The 25,214-nt window shown below is 42.4% G+C and overlaps 2 protein-coding genes across 2 annotated transcripts in view; one reads left to right on the top strand and one right to left on the bottom strand.

Moving 5' to 3' along the window:
* Positions 1-25,214, top strand: part of LOC138952738 (neuroglobin-like) — a 190,204-nt gene that overhangs the window by 105,622 nt on the left and 59,368 nt on the right. The window lies entirely within an intron of this gene.
* On the bottom strand, positions 1,920-16,570 carry LOC138952734 (uncharacterized). The gene is made up of 11 exons (XM_070324449.1): positions 16,411-16,570; positions 14,067-14,268; positions 11,816-11,948; positions 11,122-11,265; positions 9,814-9,993; positions 9,103-9,254; positions 8,224-8,467; positions 7,566-7,662; positions 6,309-6,490; positions 4,581-4,699; positions 1,920-3,079 (listed from the first exon to the last, which is right to left on the bottom strand). The coding sequence occupies exons 1-11, from the start codon at positions 16,413-16,415 to the stop codon at positions 2,474-2,476; spliced, it is 2,064 nt and encodes a 687-aa protein (XP_070180550.1). The 5' UTR covers positions 16,416-16,570; the 3' UTR covers positions 1,920-2,473.

Below are 25,214 nucleotides of genomic sequence, written 5' to 3'. Positions count from 1 at the left end.
CAGACAGACAGACAAAGACAGAGGCAGAGAACAAAAGACAAGAGAACGATACGGCGCTTCGCAAAGCAGACCTAATGTCAAACCCGTCTTTCTACCCACACATAGGCTACTTTGGTGTGCAAGCCAGCTTGTGCAGTTTTATTGCGTGCATTCCACAGCAATCAATCTACACTCCATCTCTCACGACTCTTGTCTCAGGGGACATTTCTCAGCGTGATCAAACATCTCCCGCGACAGCTCAGATGAATGACGCTCAAGGCCTGTTAGATTGTAGCTGTTCTTGTCTTTGCTTCTGTCTACTTAACTTCAAAATCTTAACAACAAAACGACTGTGGCTGAATCAAACAAAGTTGAAGAGCACACGAACTCTGTACTATCTAGGACAAGGACAGCACAAATAAAAAGTCAATTGTTGTGTCAACTGGAGGCTTCCCAAGGACCTAATAAAAAGATAACCAAAAACTCAAAAGGAAAAGCTTACTTCACTTTTTCAACGATGGGCCATGCTCCTCTTAGATAAATAAAACAACTAAAACGAAACTGCAACACGTTTAGAAAAATCTAACAGCTAATTCAAAATTCAACTAATTATATGTATTATGTGCGGGTACACGTTTGTGTGTCCACGTGTGTGTGTGTGTGTGTGTATGTGTGTGTGTGTCCACGTGTGTGTGTGTGTATGTGTGTGTGTCTGTGTGTGTGTGTGTGTCCACGTGTGTGTGTGTGTATGTGTGTGTGTGTGTGTGTGTGTGTGTGTGTGTGTGTGTTTGTTTGTGTGTGTGTGCGTGTTTGCGTGCGTATGCGTGTGTGCATGTGTGCGTACGTTTTTCTGCCTGTCTGCCTTGTCGGTGTATAAATGTGTCTGTATCTCGCACAAAAGTCAGCTAGAATGCTATGCAGGAGAGGGTAGAAAAACGAGCTCTGCTGGTTTCTGATCAAACACGACCTGTGAAATTATGCTTATATGGCCGCTTTTGCCGTAGCCGATCGATATTCAATTGAGTCTATAAATCGTCCATTTTGGACAAGGTTCTCTCATGCTTATATACACGCATTAATTTCGGATTTAGAACGTGTTAATATATTAATATATTCAAAGACCTATCACGTGCCATCCAAATGCATACATTTCATGGCTCACTGCGCACATGCAAGTTGCTGAGGTGGTCATGCGTTCGATTATTTCTCTCCTAGGTGTAACGAATGCCATACTCGGCGAAGGCTGAAATTGCAGACAACGGATGTCAAGATAGCCATAGCAGCATACCCCCAATCCCATGCCACCCCCGACCTCGCCGCGCGGAACAACCTCTAACCCCAGAATGAAGCCACCTTTTCGACCCTGCCTGATCTCGTCAGCTAGGAACCCAACCCCCTCCCCCCCTCCCCATACGTTAACTTCTACCGGACCACCTCACCCAACGCCCCCCCCCAAAAAAAAACAACAACATCCTAATTGGATGACACACCATTTTGCTTCAAAGAGCGACACAAGGCCCATTGAATCTATGTCATGATATTCTCTGAGAGAATCGTTTTCTCTCTCCCCCCCCCCCACTCTCTCTCTCTCTCTATGTCTTTCATTGTCGCGCTCTCTTCTGCGTTCTGAGTATCTCTTTATCTCAGCTCCACGCTCTCTACATCCTTGTAAAAATAAAATCAGTTCAGTTCAGTTCAGTTCAGTTTAGCTCTCTCTCTCTCTCTCTCTCTCTCTCTCTCTCTCTTTCTCTCTCTCTCTCTCTCTCTCTCTCTCTCTCTCTCTCTCTCTCTCTCTCTCTCTCTCTCTCTCTCTCTCTCTCTCTCTCTCTCTCTCTCTCTCTCTCTCTCTGTGTTTCACATTATACGTCTTATTTCACTGCTTCTCATTCATAAGTTCGGAGGTAAAAGGCGTGAAGGTAGTTCATTTTCAAAAAGATATGTTTTTATTTTTATACATTTTGTCTAATTGTTATTTTCAACAGATTGTATTGGGTTACAACAGGGTTAAGGCACATACAAATCTGGACATTTTTTAAACAATGTATTTATTCATAAAATCAGACAAATTCTTTCGTGCTAATTTTCATTATTTTTGTTTATCCGAAACAAGAGGCGAAAAACATTATGAACACTCATCAGTACCTACAACAATGGGCTATCGTGTGAAGAGTGTGCCGTTGTTGTTGTTGTTGAGGCCGTTGTTGTTGTGGTTGTTTTAAACTGAGGCTGGGGTATCAAAACGTATTATTCAGAGTTCATGCTTTGGTAGCACAATTTTGTATTTACCCGCAGCCTAGATGTGAAAACTTCAAGCAGAGGAAAAGAGGAATCGATAAAATCAACAGACGATTTACATACACAAAAACTCGATATAGGATATAATAACTCTCCTTTTAGGATTACAATTCTTAAAAATAAGATGAAAGAGATGATGCATAGAAAGAGCTTCAACGTGTAACCCAACGGGTCTTAAAGTGGACGAAGGTGCGGGAAACTAAGACAGGGCGTGGTAGAGAGTTCCCACCATCAGCCCCAGAAGGGTTAACAAAGAGGTGGACTGCAGCGCCAAGGCTCCACCGGTACCGTCGTTACCGCTGTCATCCGTTCCATTCGCCATTGTGTGTCCAGTACCGTCGTTACCGCTGTCATCCGTTCCATTCGCCATTGTGTGTCCAGTACCGTCGTTACCGCTGTCATCCGTTCCATTCGCCATTGTGTGTCCAGTACCGTCGTTACCGCTGTCATCCGTTCCATTCGCCATTGTGTGTCCAGTACCGTCGTTACCGCTGTCATCCGTTCCATTCGCCATTGTGTGTCCAGTACCGTCGTTACCGCTGTCATCCGTTCCATTCGCCATTGTGTGTCCACCTGCTACGTTGCGACAGACGATGTCGTCCGCTGTGTCCGTGGCCGCCAGACAGTCCTTGTAGAGTTGCAGCTCACAGGTCGCCATAGCCCCCAGAAAGTGTCGGCCCGCCTCCGTCAACTGCAGTAGGTACCACTTGATCAAGAGTAGCGAGTCGGGGTTCCTAAAGCACGGTTCAGACTGCATGGCTTGTCTTAAGGCCGTGTTACACTCCGTGGTGCAAGGGCCGAAGGGCTGCGTGAGAAACAAACACAGTCATTTCAAGAGTGAAGAATGAAGGCGTTGACGTCGAGCTAATGGCTAACAACGACGATGATGATGATGACGACAACAATGCTGACGACCATGATGATGATGACGACAACAATACGGATGACCATGATGATGATGACGACAACAATACTGACGACCATGATGATGATGACGACAACAATACTGACGACCATGATGATGATGACGACAACAATACTGACGACCATGATGATGATGACGACAACAATACTGACGACCATGATGATGATGACGACAACAATACTGACGACCATGATGATGATGACGACAACAATACTGACGACCATGATGATGATGACGACAACAATACTGACGACCATGATGATGATGACGACAACAATACTGACGACCATGATGATGATGACGACAACAATACTGACTACCATGATGATGATGACGACAACAATACTGACGACCATGATGATGATGACGACAACAATACTGACGACCATGATGATGATGACGACAACAATACTGACGACCATGATGATGATGACGACAACAATACTGACGACCATGATGATGATGACGACAACAATACTGACGCCCATGATGATGATGATGACGACAACAATACTGACGCCCATGATGATGATGACGACAACAATGCTGACGCCCATGATGATGATGATGACGACAACAATACTGACGACCATGATGATGATGACGACAACAATACTGACGACCATGATGATGATGACGACAACAATACTGACGACCATGATGATGATGACGACAACAATACTGAAGACCATGATGATGATGACTACAACAATTCTGACGGTGGTGTACAAATGTAAAAAATGAAGACAAATGATTCGGTGGTTCGAATTGGTAACAAACCACCTTACCTACCAGTCCCTTAATGTAGCAACCAATCTGCCAAGCCCCAAATTAACGCGTCTTTATGCACATTCCATTGTCCCATTCAATAGCAAGACTTTTGATTCAGACCAAGAATTTAGAACCGGTATATTATACACACTATCGTTCTCGTGTACGCTGTCCTGTACAGCGTCTCGGATCTGCCCAGGCGTTTACATGTCACGCCTAGAATAACCAAAGGGAAGTAAGCGCTCTAAATGCATACGACGTGTGAAATAGAGTAAGCTAGAGTTATTCGGAACCAATCTCCTGGCACCTGTAAGAATAACAAGCATTAACATGAACCAGCGCCTTTCATCCTTCAAATATGCCATGAGCCAAAAGCCTCTCGCTTTCCTGTGAATAGCCAGACCGTTTTGTTCCACTCATTTTGTAGATGAACACAGGTGTGATTTAGGAAATTAATTCTGCCAGAAATTCTCACTCTGCACAGAAAACAGGCAGGGTGTTGATGTTTGGTATGTGTCTAGGTGGAAGGATGCGCTTAGTGTTGTAGCCTGGGTAGATCCGTGGTGATGTACATGGTCGCTTACAGGAGAAGGCATGTGCCCTGAAATACCTTGCAAACGGACGTGAGATTCTTGTAGAGTTCCGTCTGGTTGAATGCAGGTTTAAAAAAAATTTGCCTCGCCTCTGTGTCACAGCCACCCTCCGTTGAAGGATCGCAACCAGACAGACCTGCAAACACACATACACAGTCATTCATGCACGTGCGCACGCACACACACGTACACACACACACACACACACACACACACACACACACACACACACACACACACACACACAAACGGTTCAAAAAGCCTGGTATTCGGCTCTACTTCTTCCCGGCGAAGCCGGTACCCGGCGAAGCGGGTAATCATCTAGTAAGTCATAACCTCGGAAACATCTCAAACTTTCCCACACCTTTCTCACAATTTCTAAACTTTACTAACCTGAAAAAAGTAGAACTGTCCAGTTTTCTCAAAATGTACAAACCCGTCAAAACCCTGCACGCACGGGATCGTCAGTAATATGGCAAAAGCCATCCATTGGACAAGGTCTCAATTTGGTCAGAATCTCAACTGAGGTAATGTCATGTAATTTATTAACGTTGCGGACAGGAGTGACAGGATATCATACGTTTTCTCTTGCAAGAACCACATCATCAAGGGGACTAATCAGAAATTAAGACACACACTTTCAGACTAATCAGAAATTAAGACACACACTTTCAGACTGATCGGAAGTTAAGACACAAGCTTTCAAACAAACAGGAGAGAACATACACGGTTTGATTGAGACCAACACGAAATCGGTTGTGTCATTTTCGTCGAAATAATGAAACAGGAATAGGACGGCTCTCTCTTGAAACCATTGGAACGACAACTGGCACTTGGTCTTAAAACCTTGCAATACTGTCAGGAAAAGTCATGCAAAGCAAGCCCTATCCTTAAAGGCACAGTGCAGCTCACAGCCTTCGTTTTGCGTTTTTGTTGCAGCTGAGTGCATTTACAGTTCAAAAATCCTCCTATGGTAGTAAAACAAACTCAAAACTACCCAACGACGATATCTGTGAAGCTCGACAGTTTCTTGTTCACGCGAGTGCATAAATTAGCCTAGTTATTACGTGGTGTTTGGTCGGAGTTCGATTCAACTGAGTGATTCCGGCCTCCATTTTGTTTTACACAAACTCATGATGACGTCTGACATTGTTTGCTAGTGACGTGTCTTTTTGTGCATGATGTGGTGATCTACCTGATCTAAATTTAGATCGAAAATAGGCCAAGACCAGCCGGGTCCGAGTACGAAATTAATTCGTAGAAAAATCGGAGTTCTTGACTCTTTGGGTGCAAGTCAATGAAACTTGGTAGTTCTTCTAACGGATAGCTGCCTGAGGTATGACTAAAAGCCCCAGGGGCTCCGTGTACCTGGATTTGACAAGTTCAGTACCTTTAAGGCGGCCAGGACAACCCCCGTAGGTCACTTTGTCGTTTTGAGACGCAATTCACAATTCACATTGAGACACAATTCACATAAAAACTGTTGGGTTATTGTACATACTTTAAATTCGCTATTGCTCACGCATACAGAACACCCTGGGATGTTCTAGGCATTTCCTTTCTTCCGTTAAAACAAAGAACCTATGTCTGGCTAAGGTCGTGTTTCCCCTGCTACCAAGCTATACCCACCAAGTGCCAACTGAATCGGCCTAGAAACATTAAAATATGAGTGCAGGCAGAGGGACAATCAGAGTCAATCCTATACACCCCCTGTTAACGGCGAGTTTAAAAAGAGACAGATGTACCTCTCCAGGATGTGCACTGTAGTTCCTTCAGGTTCTCTCTGGGGTAGAAGGTCAGGAACCCGTAACACATCTCGTCCGAGGTTGCGTCCCCTTCAAAGGTGGTTGTGGCCTTGTCCAGGGAGGCGAAGTGACAGTTGGTTCTGATCATGTCACCCGGGTGGATCACCACTGGCTCCGTGTATCTACACATCCACAAGGCACAATGATTTACTTCTCAGGTTAATGTTCAAAGACAGTGTTTCATTTCATTTTTTTATATTTCATTTTATATTTATATATTTTATATTTTATATTTCTGTATTATCCCAGTGTTGGGAGATTCGGGTCGCTTCCTCCCAGTGGAAAGCAAGCAGCAACAAGAGCTGCGCTACCCAGGTGTGTGCGTATTTAGGTGTAATCAGCCACATGCCTTTATGGCAGAATGGCCGAGGTCTTTCACGTGCCACTGTGGTGACACCGGGATTGGACATGGATACCGTCTCTGAGTCTGCACATAACGTTGACCCATGTCCGTCCCTGCCAGGATTCGAACCTGTGACCTTAGGATCACAAGTCTAGTGCACTACCAACTGAGCTACTACTACTTACTGACTCTTATGTTGCAGCTTTGTTTTCCTGAGACTGCCAACAATATAACAACAACACTTTCAAAAGATAAACTTTAAGGCCCAAAAAAAAAAATTCTCTGTTTAGGGTAACCCGACCGACCCTATCGATTTGGCGCCGACCCAAAAACTTTTTTTTGATTTCAAAAAAAAAAAAAGAGGTAAAAATGCTAAAAAGAGACATTTGGCGTTTCTTTCTCTCCCTTTCTCTCTGTTTTATTTATACGTTAGTTTTGAAACATGTATTCATCAAATATAAGAAGTGAATGTTCAGCCAACATAGCATTTACACACACACACACACACACACACAAAAAAAAACAACCCCTACCTACCTACCGACCCTACTTTTTTTGGTCATGTTACCCTAAACAGACAATTTTTTTTGGGCCTAATTAAGCAACTTACAGACAAATAACACAACTAAAGGATTGGCCAGCTAGAAAAAAAATGTATGCAGAATGCAGATTCAAGCTCACGCTATCAATGCAACAGTAAGAGCAGCTTCAAGTTCATAATAACAACATGACACAATTCTCAAACAACAACAACAGCAACAACATCAATACAGTGGACATAACTATCATAATTGTTGTGTATGAATGCCTTATGCTAATAATATCTGCTTTGCTTATCCCGTCAGCAAACTTACTCGTAGAATTTTGGCGTGTCGTAATCATAGATGACGTCATTGGTCAAGTTCATCAGGAACAGACCGTTACGATGAAGTTCAAGGTTCATGGCAGTGCCTGCAGAAAGACAGAAAGGTACAGCTTGAAGCGTTCAATGGTCTTGGCGTATCTTCACAGGAACACAGGTGTTCATTGATAGAAAACGTATTCAAAACGAGTAGTACTCAAACAGGACACAAGCAGAAGGCTAAAAGCAAAATGAGCGGTTCTCTAATAGGACACTAGCCAAACCCCGACCAAGTTGTATCCACAGAAGGCCGAGAGATAAATCGGCTGGTACTCAGACAGCCTGACCCCAAACCAACAATATCCACATAAGGTTGCAAGAAGCAAATCGATCAATTGGTACTAAGAAAGGACACGCGCATTACCCAAACCAGATATTGTTCAGGAATGTCGCGGGCAGTCGGCGAAACGCCATAGCTTCTTTTTTTTCGCCAAACATTACCGCCATTTCGGCAGAATTGCAGAACTTGTTGCGGTGGGGGGAAAGCAGACGCCACGGATTGTCGATAGTTTCTGAAACTTGCCGAAAAGTTCATTTTGTTGAATATACCGAAGGAGAAAGTAAATGCAAGTAATATTTCTAGAAAGACCAAAACAGGATGAGATAGGTACCGAGGTAGTGCATGTGGTTGGCAGCAGTGGTGATGTGGATGTCGCCCGTCATCAGGTTGTTGGTGCATGTGGAGGAACAGTCGGAGGTGGCCAGGGTGTGGGGGGAGCGAGGGGGGATCTGGATGTAGTTCTGCCCCGTCATCAGCATGGCCATGTTGTTGGCTCGCAGCTCACTGGTGTAGTGCAGTCTCATGCCCGAGCTGTCATTGAAGTGGGCATGCAGCTGGGGGTTGTTCCAGTGAGACTGAAAACAAATGGTATTCCAAACAACACTGTTTACACCCAAACTAAAACGCAATATTTGTGTTAATAGAAATGTGAGGTGTCAAAAGACAAATGTCCATGTTTATGTAAAATGAAAATGGACATTAAAGTTTTCTTATCTTATCTTATCTTATCTTATCTTAATCTACACGCTTGTTTCTCTCGCCCTGAACTCCCTATTTAGGTCTAAGATCAGAAGCAGATTTAGAACTACACAGGCCAAGATAGCCCTGAACAGGTGGTAGCGATTATCAGTCAATTCATCCGCGCAGTGATCAATTAAAATACTGAGAACACAAAAAAGAAACCAACCCAAAGTTGAATCTATCTTCAGTTAATCTGCGAATAAATCCAAAATCATTCCAGCTCCGCATAGCTGGCAGCCAGGGTGTTGATTTTGAGTATGTGTCCAAGAGAAGGAATGTTTTTATCCCGTGTAAAATCCTGGACAGGTCTATGGAGATTTAGAAGATAGTCTACACAGGCAAGGAAGGTTGGTGTAGGTGTAATCATGCAGCCACTTGCACTTAGGACAGGATGACCGAGGTTTTTCACGTGCCACTGTGGTGACACGCGGTGGGACATGGATACCATCTCTAGGTGCTGCTCCCTCACCTGAATCATGAGTCTCTTGTAACCAGTCTTTCCCATCAACACACCAGCTCCCGTGTGGAAACACTGCCCGGTGACTCCCAGGGCCCACGCCCCTAGTAGATCAGAACATCCACCCATCCCACACTCTCTGGGATCGGCGCTCACCGGAAAATCTGACACAATGTTAAATGAGATTTTATCCTAGATCTCAATATTTTTAATTTTCAAAGAGATCTTAGCGATTGTTGAAGGCGCTTTCAGGATGTAAGGTAGTTAAAAACACTGTCGGGATGAAAGTTCGAAAATATGATAAATACACAGTCAGACAGAATGACCGTTAGAGACACTTTAAATCAAAAGGTTGATAAGGACACTTTCTTGGTGAAAAGGTTACCCAGAGACTTTCTTGGTGAAAAGGTTACGCAGAGACTTTCAGGCCAAAAGGTTGTCAAGGTGCTTTCAGGTGAAAAACATGTGCATATTTGTTTCTGTCAAATTAGAACAAGATTTACTCGCAGTTAACGAGTATCCAAAAAGAAATGGTGTCCCCAAATATATCTGAACCCAAGTTAGTTTTTCAACAGGATTGTTTTCCATCGACATTTGAAGCCCTATAAGCATTGTCTACATCTTGTTACTGTTTGCTTACTGGGAGGTTAAGCCAAAAGTATGAGCGTTGAACAAGAAAGCACAGAGAACAACAACAACAACAACAGCAACAACAACACTCACCGTCAGCACAGCCAAAGAGAAGCATGTGATGCATGATGTATGAGTTGTTGATGATTGGCTCCGTGGCGATGACGTGAAAATCCTTCGTGACGTCAGGCCACTGAAACGTCATGCACATGTAGGTCGTCTCCTGCTGCGGAACAGGTGTAAGAGGCATGCGTAGATCTAGCTGCTTTACGTCTGTTAATGACAGCAAAGCGTCAAAAATCATACGCAGATTTTTGTTCAAACATTCTCCCATCTAGGCCTACATAGATTTACGGTGTGGCTTATGCATGAGAGGAAGTGCTCACACGAGTAGCTGGACTCTGAAAATCAACTATTTAAACAAAAGAGGACACAACAAGAACCAGGTTCGGTATGATCTTCATCAATATTTCGGCAAACTGCTTTCTTCAGGATGGTAATATAAAGTATATTTTAACATTTCTGAAAATCAACGTCAGTTTCAAGTCAAATAAACGAAATATCGTATTTTTGAACGCTCATGATCACAGACCAGATCATTCGTAGAGCATAGCAAAACGATAGAGGGGGAAACAAATAACAATAAAATAAAGAAAAGAATGCCCTTATTTCGTGTGAAAGCCTGTGACAGCTAGTGAACACAGTTGTGGTGTACACGAGAAGAACAGAAACGTCAAGCCACACGTACAGTTACACGTACAGTTACACGTACAGTTACACGTACAGTTACAAACACATTAGCAAGATCTAGGTGTGGCATTTTTCAGCACCTGTACCGGAAGTGTACGGGCACTGATTTCTGTGATGAATACTTTTTACACTCTTTGATGTGCACCCTTATGCTGAGTGTGATAACCCTCGAATGACTAGTCCTGTGATAAATATTGTTCAATGACATATCTAGTCCTGTGATAATGATAGTTTTTAGCGTTAAACTTTTAGCTAAAGCTGACGGCAATTAACCTATTTGGAATCATGTTACTATTCCTGTTAGTGTACATATGCGTGCGCGAGTGTAGTATGCTTCGTATGGTATTTTTATCTGTTGTCTTATTATTTGTTTTGTCTTTTAATGTGCACCACACTGAAATTTCTCTGTATGAGATAATAAAGTATTCGTATTCGTATTCGTAACGTCATCAAATCTAGTTTTTACGTCACGCATTTGCCAAGATCTGCAGTCTTGGTTGGAGCAAAACAACCTATGATTTGGAACATTGGAGAGAAAAAAGTGAGTTACGGGTGACGCAATATCTACACGTACGCGTACAGGTCTTTGCTACACGTTCGATCATCTAGAACACTGTAATATTGACAAGGCAGGTTGGAGTTGATTTCTACCTGAACTGTTAATGGCGGGGCACTCAAACTCGGCTTGAACGCAGGCCTCTTTCATCCACTGTGCCTGGGTGGCATAGGTCACATCGGGGCTCGATGGCACCGCTGTGTTCTGACACTTCTCACTGTCGTATGGATCGCACACTCCTGGAAATTAGAAGAAACAAATCAAAGACCAAAAATTTATCCTTGCACCACATTCTTGAAAAACGATTTTGCAAAACGGTTCGTTTGTGTGAGATTTCATGGTTGTTGTTGTTGTTGTTGTTGTTGTTGTTGTTGTTGTTTTGAATTTTCCAACTATATTTTACTTTTTTCCTTGTAAAAAAAAAAGGTATGGAGAGTGTCACTCTTGACATTGTACTGGGTAGAGGTCTGCAAGGGATAGAATGACGTTATCAAGACTGTCTGTTTAGCTGTACAACATTTCTGTCAACATTTCTGTTTGCTCGATGTGACGTGCGGACATCACCGGCAACATCTCTCCCAGCAGTAGATGAAAACACAATCGTTTCTAAGATTTCAACCACGATTTTCACCGAGATATCAAACAAGATTTCAAACAAGATGTCATCCTAAGATTTCAAGCAAGATTTCAACCATTATTTCGAACAAGCATTCAAACAAGATTTCCACCGAGATTTTAACCAAGATTGTTAACAATTTAATCTTTGTTTTGCGATAATAAAAAAATTACCCGGATGCGTGATGCCCGAGGTGGATTCTGGAATGCCGCCCTTTGTCCAGGTGCATTGTGGGTCGCCTAATTCCTGACCGTTGGTTTTCCCGTCCCCATCGGAGTCTTTCTGACACAACTCTCTGGTCCATTTCTGAAACGATCACATTTTTGTTGATGCCTCAAGTGGTACCTATGTCTTAGGCCAAATAAAAATATTTGTCATCATTTTCACGAGTTTTCATTCACAAGCACCTGGGAAATAAATCTCATGTTCCCCAGGCAATAAATCCCCGGTTACCATAGTTGCAGGAAGCAGGTTATACATGAATAATCAAAAGCAAACCCAATAGAAACGCTCGGGGATTCTTCGGCTCTTTTCATTGGCGTTTCCCCAGACCTAAACAGACGACACGACACTGCTTCGCAAAGTTCCACAAGCGAACTGGCAAACTGGCAAAAGTAAACAAAAAACAAAACTACTTCATGAAAGGTCATAAATTCATCATAAACAAATGAAACCTACCGATATGTTTTGTCTTCTTACAAAGTCATGTAGTGCGTGTATCTGTGTTTCGATACACAGACGTTCGGAAAAACACGAACGTCAAGTTCAAGTCAAACCAATTGACCCCTGACACACACATTTTGACCCGTGCACAAGACGTTGTATCGATAAACGAAGCGCAAATAAGAAATAATAATAAAAGCAAAGAAACTAGCAACACGACATGCAAACATCTAACAAAGCCGAGCAAGCAGAATGACAGGTCCAATGAAAAACAAAGAGGCACTGAGTCGGAAACAAGATCGCGATTCTTTCCTTCGCTGCACGACGCAAATCTTCTGTGACCTTTGACCCAACGAAGCTTCCACGTTCGATCACTGAGCTTACTATTTACAACTGAAAGCCGAGGGGGTAGAATACCGAGATGAACCTACAGAACTGTGCATCCTCAAACCTGACATATTCATCGCAACATTTTATGAACTCAAAAACACAGAAAGTTGCTTTCACACGCCAGCTTTGATTGCCAGTGATTATCAAAACGGAACTCGTGTGGTTATCAAAACGATACTCGTGTTTCAAAGCATGGCTCCCTGGGTTGATTGTGCACTTATTTTTTCACTACCAAAATGATGACAAAAACGATGTTTGGATGTACGTTGTCAGACTAGCTTTTTTGTCGGTCCTCGGGGGAGCATAAGACGATATGCTCCCCCTCGGACCGACAAAAAAGCTGGTCTGTCAACAACCCATCAAACATCTTATAATGTTGGTTCAGGGTAACCCGACCGACCCGATTTTTTCCGACGACCCTAAAACTTTTTTTTCATTTCTCAAAAAAACACCAATTTTGGCAAATTTTGTGAACCATATCGAGACTAAACTCGACTAAATTCAAAGGCATATGTACGCGCTCCCGTGTTTACAAAGTGTAGTTTGCCCATAATCGATGCCAAACGCACCATAAGACCATATAATGACGATATGTCACCATGCGCGGACCATAATACATGCATTACAGCTTGTTCTAGCCTCTGAAAAAGTGAGGATGTCAACAAAGCCGCGGTGTTAGCTCCCTTGCATCAACGTTACATGTGTTGCCAAATCTATAAATAGGACGATCCAGATCAAAATGAAAATTAACATATCTCAACATTGAAGGGGTCCTAGACCACAATATTTTGCAGGGAACTTAATTTAGCATGTCTCCAGCTGTTGGTAAAGCAATTAGCGTGTATAGTCATCGAGTACATATGCCTTTAAGGGGTAAAAAAAGCCGACCTACCGACCTAATCTTTTTTGGTCACATTACCCTAAACCAACATATATTTTGATTTGGCCTGTGTGAGATACGATGCTGAACCAGGCACAGCCTGATGGTGACCTTACAGATATTTAGTTGTTGTTGTATCTGCTAATGTGACACACTTTAGTCTTCTTGACAGTCTATGGTATTTTCCTTGAAAGTTTGAATAGAAAATGGAAGACATTTTGCGTGACGTCATTTTTCGCCATTGTGAGGTCCTCTCGATCTTTGCTTCATTGGAGGGTAAAGAAGAGATGTCTGGGTTTGTTTTATCCTCTCGATCTTTGCTTCATTGGAGGGTAAAGAAGAGATGTCACGGTTTGTTTTATCCTCTCGATCTTTGCTTCATTGGAGGGTAAAGAAGATATGTCTTGGTTTTTTGAATCTGTGCCGCGCCACTTTAATTCGCGTATTGCAGTATCTTCCGTATAGTTCCCTGTAATGTGTGACAGACTTACCCTTCCAGCATCAGCGAAGTCCAGTCCGAAGACATTCCTGGCCCCTCCACCCTGCACGTTGAGATGCCCTACCCCGTGCCACAGCGCGTTGTCTTTACACGGGTGGGCCACCCGCCCGCCGTTTGGGAGCTCGTCCTGGTAGTCACGGTAACCATGGCAACCACACGCCAGGCACAGCGCCACCTGCAGAAGGGCTACTGGTCTGAGCGTAAGAAAAATGAAGAACACACAATTAGGAGGGAGAGAGAGAGAAAGGAGGGGGAGGGGCAGAGACAGGGAGATAGCCTGAAGCTGCCTGATAGATGGATGGATGGATGGTTTATTCAGACTGGGAGACAGTGACAGACAGAGGGAGGGGGGGGGAGAGTGGGGGGGGGGTGGGGACTAGAAATAGAGAGACAGACAGAGAGAGGATACGGAATGCTAATATTGAAATCGAACTACGGGCCCTTAGCAAAGTCGAACATGGTGTAGCTGATATAAACAATCATTATATTAACAATATTTTCAGTGACAAAAAGAAAAGGACACACAGAGACACACACACACACACACATACACACACACATACACTCACACACACTCGCACACACACACACACGCACACACACACACACACACGCACACACACAGAAACACACAGAAACACACAGAAACACACACTCACACACAGAAGCACACACACAGAAGCACACACACAGAAACACACAAACTCACACGCACACACACACACACGCACACACACACACACACACATACACACACACACACACACACACACACACACACACACACACACACACATACACACACACACACACACACACACACACACACACACACACACACACACACACACACACACATATATATATATATATATATATAAAAAATAAAACATCAGAAATTGTGAAAGAAACAATTGAAAGTCAGCAGAGACTTTCTTCCGAGATTTGTTAAAATCTCTTAGCAGAGAAAGAGAGAGAGAAAAAAGTATCCCTTCACAGATAGCCTATTGGGAGCATCAGACCCTCCTCAAGGGTATATATATACACACACAAAAGAAAACAGAAAAATCTAAATCTGTGAGGGATAACAACATAAGTAATCGGTACAGATAGAAATAAAGTCTCATAAATAACCAACGCCGTCGTCTAAGCTATACAATGATATAATACAGAAATCATGCAAGCATCACAAAGCGGATAAGAAAAGACGGCAGTTGGGGCAGTTTTATGCGAGTCGTCAGTGATAGTTTGCAAGCAGTGCTAAAATAAAGCCTCTGTCAGAAAAATAGACGTAGATTTCAGGATTGATTTTAACTTCCTTACATATATCCGAAGGAGCAAAACCAACAACAAAAGCAAGGCTAAGTGCGTATCTTTTTCACCTTTCACAGTTTTGTGTCTGTATCTTTCTCGTTCATTAACCCTTAGGCTGGTTGTCGCGACATATGTCGCGCTACTTTACGTATACTGTCACCTGGTTGTCACGACATATGTCGCGCTACTGGCTCAGTCTGTTTGGTCGGTTCCAATTACCTCCCATGGATGCGAAAACCTATATGACTGTTTTTTGTTATTTTTCTCTCTGTTAATTCACCAGTGGCTATGTAACATGTGTTACAGAATTGCACCAGTGTATGTCTAAATGTCACGGTTTGGACAGCCGTGCATGATAAGGTTTCTTTTTCTTATAGTGACTACACATTCCATCAACTGTCGTTTCTCGGAAACTAATAAATGTAATTACTGTTGGGATGTAACTGATTTCATTGAACACTTCTTTTTTGAATGCCCGGTTGTATACAAATTCTGGAAGTTTATTGAAGAATTTATTTTTCGTACTTTAGAAATTAAGATTGTTTTGAAAGTTAGTGATGTTTTATTTGGTATGCATTTTGTAATGGTGAAAAAGGCAACTATGTATAAATTGAACCACATTATCTTAATCGGAAAGATGTGCGTTAGTATATATAAAAAAACAAATTCGTTTTTACCGTTGGAAAGTATTTTTAATAGGCAGTTACAGATAAGAAGCATTTTTGTGTGAGTGTTCGAAGAACAAAACGTTAAAAAAAAGTTAGCTTGTTGTACTCGATAAGATGTATTTAATTCATTGTATGAGATATTGTTGATTGTTGTTATTTATTTGAATAAAATTGTAAAAAAAAAAAAAAAAAAAAAAAAACTGTCGTTTCTTGTAATGTAGCAGTAATCTTCTTGTTATATTTGTGTACTTTTTTTTCTTGTTTAGTAATAAAACTTTAGAAGATGATCCGTGTTTATTTACTTATATAGTTATCAACTTACTGGTATCATTGCTTATTGACTTTATCACTCACCTCATAATAGGTAAGAATAAAAGAACTCCCCTAAAAGCTCAGTTCCGTTGTCTCCTAATCACTTGTAGTGAGCACTGGTGATACTACAGATTGTGTATCACTATTTCGACTTAAATACTGCATTAAACTGCAGGGTCACTCCACCCCAAAACACACCCGCTCTCTCATTTCAACGTGACCACATGCGTCAGAAATCGAAATATGGGTCTTAAAACCTACCTTCTGGGAGATAGGGGGCTTCTGTTTTCATTGGAATAACTTACCGCTAAGCGCTGGTTGACATCGCATTTTTTGTCATATCTCCAGCAGTCAGAACGCGGCGTCGCCCGTGTGATAGCAGAACCCGTTAAGCGTTTGTATCAATAACTATCACCTGGGAGTTTTCTGCATTTGTTTAGGAATGACGCCTGACATAAATAGAAACTCTCTCTCTATCTCTCTCTCTCTCTCTCTCTCTCTCTCTCTCTCTCTCTCTCTCTCTCTCTCTCTCTCTCTCTCTCTTAATTAACTTAACTTCTATTTTTTTTTGTTATTAATCGAGTTACCCTCAATGGGCGAGGGCCGGACGAAAAAAAGCATGTATACTTTGCTTATTCTGTTACCCTCGATAAATAAATAAAGTTCAAAGTTCAAAGTTCTCTCTCACTCTCTCTCTCTCTCTCTCTCTCTCTCTCTCTCTCTCTCTCTCTCTCTCTCTCTCTCTCTCTCTCTCTCTCTCTCTCTCTCTCTCTCTCTCTTTACACGTATTCTCAACACAATGACAATTAACGACTAGCTGCTCCCCAACGTATTTTCACGAGCCTGTACGCCCAATTTGTCACCGATTCATTCCGGATTGCAGGGTGGACAAGCGGTAAAAAAAAAGTAGGGTACACAAACATTGCTGTTGACATTTCTATACTGCATTTCTTTTTGACTTGATATCGTCAGCACCACACCATACGTGTGTTTATCTCTAACAACAAGGATGGCGTGTGTGTGTGTGTGTGTGTGTGTGTGTGTGAATGAATGAAAATTATTTCTTCATAAAAACTACTTACTGACAGCTCTATTGCCCCCTTTGCGAAGACCTCAAGCAGGTTGAGTCGGCAAGAATATGAGTTTAGTCCGTGTATTTCCCCGTTACCTTTCCATTTTTTAAATTTTTTTTATTTATTTTTTCTCCTTTTATTAAGCCTGCTTTTTTCAGTCGCATCTCAAATCTCAATGTTGCAAGAAAAGTGTCATGTGACATCGTTCTATACGTCTTGCTTATTGCGACTTGTGTTTAAAGAAAAATTGCCAGCATGTCTGTATGTAGGTTAACGAGTGTGACAATAAATGTATACAAAGTGTTCATGAAGGAATGTAAACAAAGGAGGCTTCCCTTTGCAGGGGGCCACGTCAAGAAACGGGCATGTAAGACGATGGGTAACCGTTTTTATATCCAGGTGAGAACTGAATCGCGCACTCAACGAGTCTACGGACTAAGGTGACACCGCCGGTTGCGGCGTCAGCGTCGCTTTTGCATGTAGATTTATGGGACTTGTATTTAATCAAATACACCGCGGTGGAAAAATGATGCATAACATTGAATGTTGACTGCTGTCGGGTCAATGGAAACAACTGTGAGAAAAACACGATCTGATCTTATTGAAATACGCTTTGTGGAAATCCTTGCACAAAGTGAGATTCCGTAATGGTATGGAGAGACGGGAAAGACTTTGGTAATGGTATGGATAGACGGGAAAGACTTTGGTAATGGTATGGATAGACGGGAAAGACTTTGGTAATGGTATGGAGAGACGGGAAAGACTTTGGTAATGGTATGGATAGACGGGAAAGACTTTGGTAATGGTATGGATAGATGGGAAAGACTTTGGTAATGGTATGTATAGACGGGAAAGACTTTGGTAATGGTATGGATGGACGGGAAAGACTTTATTAATGGTATGTATAGACAGGAAAGACTTTGGTAATGGTATAGATAGACGGGAAAGACTTTATTAATGGTATGTATAGACGGGAAAGACTTTGGTAATGGTATGGCGAGACGGGAAAGACTTTGGTAATGGTATGGATAGACGGGAAAGACTTTGGTAATGGTATGGATAGACGGGAAAGACTTTGGTAATGGTATGGAGAGACGGGAAAGACTTTAGTAATGGTATGGATAGACGGGAAAGACTTTGGTAATGGTATGGCGAGACGGGAAAGACTTTGGTAATGGTATGGATAGACGGGAAAGGCTTTGGTAATGGTATGGCGAGACGGGAAAGACTTTATCAATGGTATGTATAGACGGGAAAGACTTTGGTAATGGTATGGATAGACGGGAAAGACCTTGGTAATGGTATGGATAGACGGGAAAGACTTTGGTAATGGTATGGATAGACGGGAAAGACTTTGGTAATGGTATGGCGAGACGGGAAAGACTTTGGTAATGGTATGGATAGACGGGAAAGGCTTTGGTAATGGTATGGATAGACGGGAAAGACTTTATTAATGGTATGTATAGACGGGAAAGACTTTGGTAATGGTACGGATAGACGGGAAAGACTTTATTAATGGTATGTATAGACGGGAAAGACTTTGGTAATGGTATGGCGAGACGGGAAAGACTTTGGTAATGGTATGGATAGACGGGAAAGACTTTGGTAATGGTATGGATAGACGGGAAAGACTTTGGTAATGGTATGGAGAGACGGGAAAGACCTTGGTAATGGTATGGATAGACGGGAAAGACTTTGGTAATGGTATGGATAGACGGGAAAGACTTAGGTAATGGTATGGATAGACGGGAAAGACTTTGGTAATGTTATGGATAGACGGGAAAGACTTTGGTAATGGTATGGAGAGACGGGAAAGACTTTGGTAATGGTATGGATAGACGGGAAAGACTTTGGTAATGGTATGGATAGACGGGAAAGACTTTGGTTTGATAGAAAATTAAGACATTGTAGAAAAGCGCATTCACTTTTTCAGGAACTTGAAGAAACACCGCGAATTCGAAGAAGGCAGAATTGTGTTCTATTTGGACGAGCTATGGGTAGATAGCATGTGTGTTCGTACCCTGGAAGATGTCTATTGTTCTCAGGATGACATCCAGATTAGTACCATTGCTCTCGTTATCATCAACATTTTTGACGTAAGTGACAGTGACGACAGCAATTTCTGAATCCCACGTCTCATCTGATGACTGTTATTTACATCAGAAGAAAGACAGGTGAGCTGTTGATTAAGCTGCTCTGATTGATTTACTCCATGAAGATCGATGATATAACAATGATTCGTATATCAAGAGTGATTAATTTGCCTTTTCAACAAAAATATTTTGGTACACAAATCATAATGATCCTGGTGCAGGGCACCATTGTACAGGGAAAAAATAACACTTATTAAAACATGCCTGACATAAATGAACAAAACGAAGTACCAAGGTACCCCAACTGATCTATACCTCTAGCTAGCTGTTAAGTTGACCCAGTCTCAATGAATCGTTTTACTGTGTGAGACGTCTGCAAACAACTGACAATGCACTTGAGTTATTAATAGCCAAAGTGTCATCATCACGAGCGGTGAGTCAAATGACGTCAGTATGATGCAACTACCCCTTCCCCTTTCCTGTCCGTTGCACCTGAGACCAAGCAGCCACTACTGACCTCTGAGGTATACCCACATGGCTCTGAGCAGTCCCACCCCCCACCTCCTGCCTGCCACCTTTCCTCTCCCCCTTCTCTTCGACCCCCCCCCCCCTCCTCACCCCTCCTGGCCTCTTTTCTTTTGCTCCCGCTACACCGTAGCCTACCTGAGAAAAGTCAACATTGATCGTGCTATTTGGGAGGTCACAGATAACGTTTTGAGAAGACTGAAGGTAGGGAGTGTGTTTGAGTGCACTGATATGCCCTTATCGAAATACAGGTACACCAGCGCTGTTCATGGGCTTAGACTCCCACGTTCACTCATGTTTTTAGCACGAGTGAATTTTTACACACAATGACCGTTTTTACCCCGCCATTTAGGCAGCCATACGCCGCTTCCAGGGGAAGCATCCTGGGTATTTTTGTGTTTCTATAACCCACCGAACTCTGATATGGATTACAGGATCTTTTCCGTGCGCACTTGGTCTTGTGCTTGCGTGTACACACGAAGGGGGTTAAGTCACTTGCAGGTCTGCACATAAGTTGACCTGGGAGATCGGAAAAATCTCCACTCTTAACCCACCAGGCGGAAGCGACCGGGAATCAAACTCACGACCTCCCGATTAGGAGGCCGACGTCTTACCACTGCGCCACTTCGCCCGTCTCTTGTGACTAATGAACGTAAACCCTCGAAGAAGGCATCACACTGCCCGCGTTGCAGGGTAAAATAGGGCGTGATACACAATGCTCTCACCATCAGGTGATCATGACAGTAACAAGCTGAGGAACGCAGGACAAGATTCACAAACGTAACTCACAATCTTACGGGGATATGGCAATAATATATTTTCAACGGCCAATTTGCCAAAAATTAATGGGCTAGGACGAAGCGGTAATTTGGGGACGTTTTTGGCAGTCAAAGCTCGGTGTAACCTTTTCCACATCTTGAAAAAACGTCTGGCTGACATGTTGAAACAGCGGCTTTTTTTAATTAATGTTTTAGCAATTTGAAAGATGTGTAGTCATTTTGACAGTTCTCTCTCTTTATTTATTTTATTTTTTATTATTTTATTTATTTTTTATTTTTTATTAGTGAGTATTTCTACGCACATACCCTCCCAGAGGGGAGGCTCATGGCGTTTACAATATGCCGTGTGAGATGGAATTTTTTACACAGTATATCACGCATTCACATCGGCCAGTAAATCTCAAGCGTGTTAGGCGAGTATATACTTTTCACGGCCTATTATTTCAAGTCACACGGGTATTTGGTGGACATTTTTATATATGTCTATACAATTTTGCCAGGAAAGACCCTTTTGTCAATCGTGGGATCTTTAACGTGCACACCCCAATGTAGTGTACACGAAGGGACCTCGGTTTTTCGTCTCATCCGAAAGACTAGCACTTGAACCCACCACCTAGGTTAGGAAAGGGGGGAGAAAATTGCGGCCTGACCCAGGCCTGAACACGCAACCTCTCGCTTCCGAGCGCAAGTGCGTTACCACTCGGCCACCCAGTCCTCAATCTCTCAACACCCTATTGCCGACTGCCGACTGCTGATGAAAAAATACCTCCCTGGTATTATCTATAATTATTAGACTACGAAATTAGACTTCATTACTGTTACGGCAGTTGTTTTTGAACGTCAGTTTGAAAATGATGTTTCAGCACTAAAGCTACAGTACTTGAATTTCACTATGTTATTCAAGGCAAACTGCGACAATCTTACTTCCAAACACAGTGAAATCTCACAAAATAGAATAAGCAAACAATTTTCAAAAAATATTCATTGAGATCAAGTGTGTTGGTTTCTTTAAACAAACAGCTGGACAAAGAAACAAACAAAAAAACAAGAATGATCAATGTATGTAACGTTTGATCCACAATGCAAAACTTTCACCAGGACTTCGACCCAGTGGTCCTTGAAAAGAACTCGCAGATAAATACTAATGTGAAAAGAAGAAAACAACAGAAAAACGAAGATTTTCTTCAATTAGGCAACGCTTCTTACAACTCAAGATTGCGAGAGTCAAATAAATAGACACACGGTGTTACAAACGATACCCCGTAACAGACTATTCACATACGAGGTCTTCATGATGATCTCACTAAACGTACAAACGAAATAAAACAGATATACGAATAAAGAAATGAAACACAGTTCGAAACAAACAGGATAAGAAACTACAATACCTAATACTGTACTGTAGACTACAAGCTACCCATGATAACCTCACTGAACATACAAACAAACAGGATAAGAAACTACAATACCTAATACTGTACTGTAGACTACAAGCTACCCATGATAACCTCACTGAATATACAAACAAACAAAAACTGGACAAGCAGACACATGAACAAACAAATAAACCTGTAAACAAACAGGCAAACGAACAAACGAGCAAACGAACAATCAAATGTATTCCATGTTCTGCCTACAAGGCATGCACATCAACTCACCTTACTTCCATTTTGCTTCCAGAGTGTGTGTTCTTATAATCCCGATACCAAAGTGTGTGCAGTGTTCATGTTATCTATTTTCCACACAAAACAAGAAGTGTCCGAGCAGAACACTGGGACGTTGTGTGTGGTTTTAAAAGAATATTAAACATAGGCACTAGCATCATTTTATTTGCTTATTTTGTGTCCCATTGAACAAAATTCCATGATTAGGCCTACATTCGTTTTAAAGAACGAAGGAGAGAGATGGGGAGGAGAGAAAGAGGCCAATAGACAAAGAAAGAAAGATCGACAGAGAGAAGGGAAGGAAGAGAGAGATAAACAGACATACTGACAGACAGGGAGAGAGAGACAGACAGAGAGTGAAAGACAAGCAGACAGACAGATCGATAAACAGGGGGCGAGAGCGAGGAAGAGAGAGAGACAGACAGACAGACAGACAGACAGACAGACAGACAGACAGTTAGAGAGAGAGACAGTTAGAGAGAGAGAGATGGAGAGATACGGACACACTGCCAGCCAGCCAGCCAAACAGAGACAGAGATACAGCGAAACAAAGAGAGAGAGAGAGAGAGAGAGAGAGAGAGAGAGAGAGAGAGAGAGAAAGAGAGAGAGAGAGACGGGCAGGCAGACATAAAAAGAGGAAGAGACCTACAGACAGGCTGAAAGAGAAATAAACAAACAGCCAGACAAACACACACACACACACACACACCCACACACACACACACACACACACACACACACACACACACACACACACACACACATACAAAAGAAGGCAACGAAAAGCAAACAGAATTGTGGACATGCTCAGATACACAAATGACAGCCTGGAGGTTTGTGTACATAACAGCGCAATGCTTTAAAATACAATAACATTTTCCCTCATGTTTCTTATCTATCGATCTCATGGATAAGAAACAAGAAGGAAAATGTCATTGTATTTTAAACCATTGCGCTGAAGGTCATCCGTCTTCCATCCTGAACTCAGGTCAAAAATGAGTTACTTCCCTTCGGGTCTCATTTATCCCTGACAGGATGCCTTGAATTTTTTTTTGTGGGTAAGAAATCGATTTTTTTTTACATATTTAGAGCTTTTCGTAATGTGTTATTGATATAAGCAGATTCGCGATCGTCGATAATGATTTTTCATGGTGTTGTGTAATTTTTAAATTACAAAGGAATTGATATGTATGACAGTTTCAAGCGAGCTATCTTTCGCGGGTGTATTTACTGTGCCAACAACTCTAAATATGGCAAAAGTGTCACGTGATAATCAACTTTGTCTAAGAAGCAGACGATACTTTTTTCCGTAACCAGTTGGGAGTGATGCAACAATATCACGGTCTGCCACAGCAGTCTCAACATTTTGACTTGTTGTTTTGACCTTAGAGCGATGTCTTTATCATAACTGTGAAGAACAGAACGGAGATCACTGTCGAAATCGCCCAATCTGCAATCACTTTCGTCTCTGTATTCTTGTTTTGATAGATTCCGCGCAGTAATTATACATCCTGTCAGAGAGACCATGAGCGATAGTGTGGACCGATGATTATCAGAATGATCCGTCTTCGTCAAAACACTGCTTGCTATTAGACCAGCAATGGTCATGGTTGCTACTCTGCTGTGCTCCCGACCACTTGGTCCAACGGTGACAATGCTAGTGCTTGGCAGCGTTCTCGCTGAGCAACCTCTTAATTATGCTTTCTTCGTGATATACTTTCTTACTTTCTGCCTATGTCTTAAGCGCAAGACAAATTCTTCTATGTGAAAATTGAAGCCAATAAAATTTGAGTTGAGTTGAGTTGAGATGAGTACATTAGCGAATATGTAAAGGTCGAGAATGTATAGTATGGAACTCTCAAGTGGAGGAATGGTTTGCTAATTTGTTTTTTTTCTCCAATTTTGTTTCTAGATTCATGGGTGGCGGACTCTCTCAGTCTCTCTCTCTATCTCTCTCTGTCTCTCTCTCAGTCTCTCTCTCTCTATCTCTCTCTCACTCAGTCTCACTCTCTCTCAGTCTCTCTCTCTCTCTCAGTCTCAGTCTCTCAGTCTCTCTTTCTCTCAGTCTCTCTCTCTCTGTCTGTCTCTCTCTCTCTCTTTCTCTCTCTCTCTCTCTGTCTGTGTCTCTCTCAGTCTCTCTCTCTATCTCTCTCTCACTCTCACTCTCTCTCTCAGTCTCTCTCTCTCTCTCAGTCTCTCTCTCTATCTCTCTCTCACTCTCTCTCAGTCTCTCTCTCTCTCTCAGTCTCAGTCTCTCTCTCAGTCTCTCTCTCTCTCAGTCTCTCTCTCTCTGTCTGTCTGTCTCTCTCTCTCTCTGTCTCTCTCAGTCTCTTTCTCTATCTCTCTCTCTCAGTCTCTCTCTCTCTCTGTCTCTCTCTCTCAGTCTCTCTCTCTATCTCTCTCTCACTCTCACTCTCAGTCTCTCTCTCTCTCTCAGTCTCAGTCTCTCTCTCTCAGTCTCTCTCTCCCTCAGTCTCTCTCTCTCAGTCTCTCTCTCCCTCAGTCTCTCTCTCTGTCTGTCTCTCTCTCTTTCTCTCTCTCTCTCTTTCTCTCTCTCTCTCTCTCAGTCTCTCTCTCAGTCTCTCTCTCTCTATCTCTCTCTCACTCAGTCTCACTCTCTCTCAGTCTCTCTCTCTCTCAGTCTCAGTCTCTCTCTCTCAGTCTCTCTCTCAGTCTCTCTCTCTGTCTGTCTGTCTCTCTCTCTCTCTTTCT

This window comes from Littorina saxatilis, linkage group LG17 (genome assembly GCF_037325665.1).
Source record: "Littorina saxatilis isolate snail1 linkage group LG17, US_GU_Lsax_2.0, whole genome shotgun sequence".
NCBI lineage: Eukaryota > Metazoa > Mollusca > Gastropoda > Littorinimorpha > Littorinidae > Littorina > Littorina saxatilis.
This window is presented reverse-complemented; position numbering and strand designations above follow the sequence as displayed.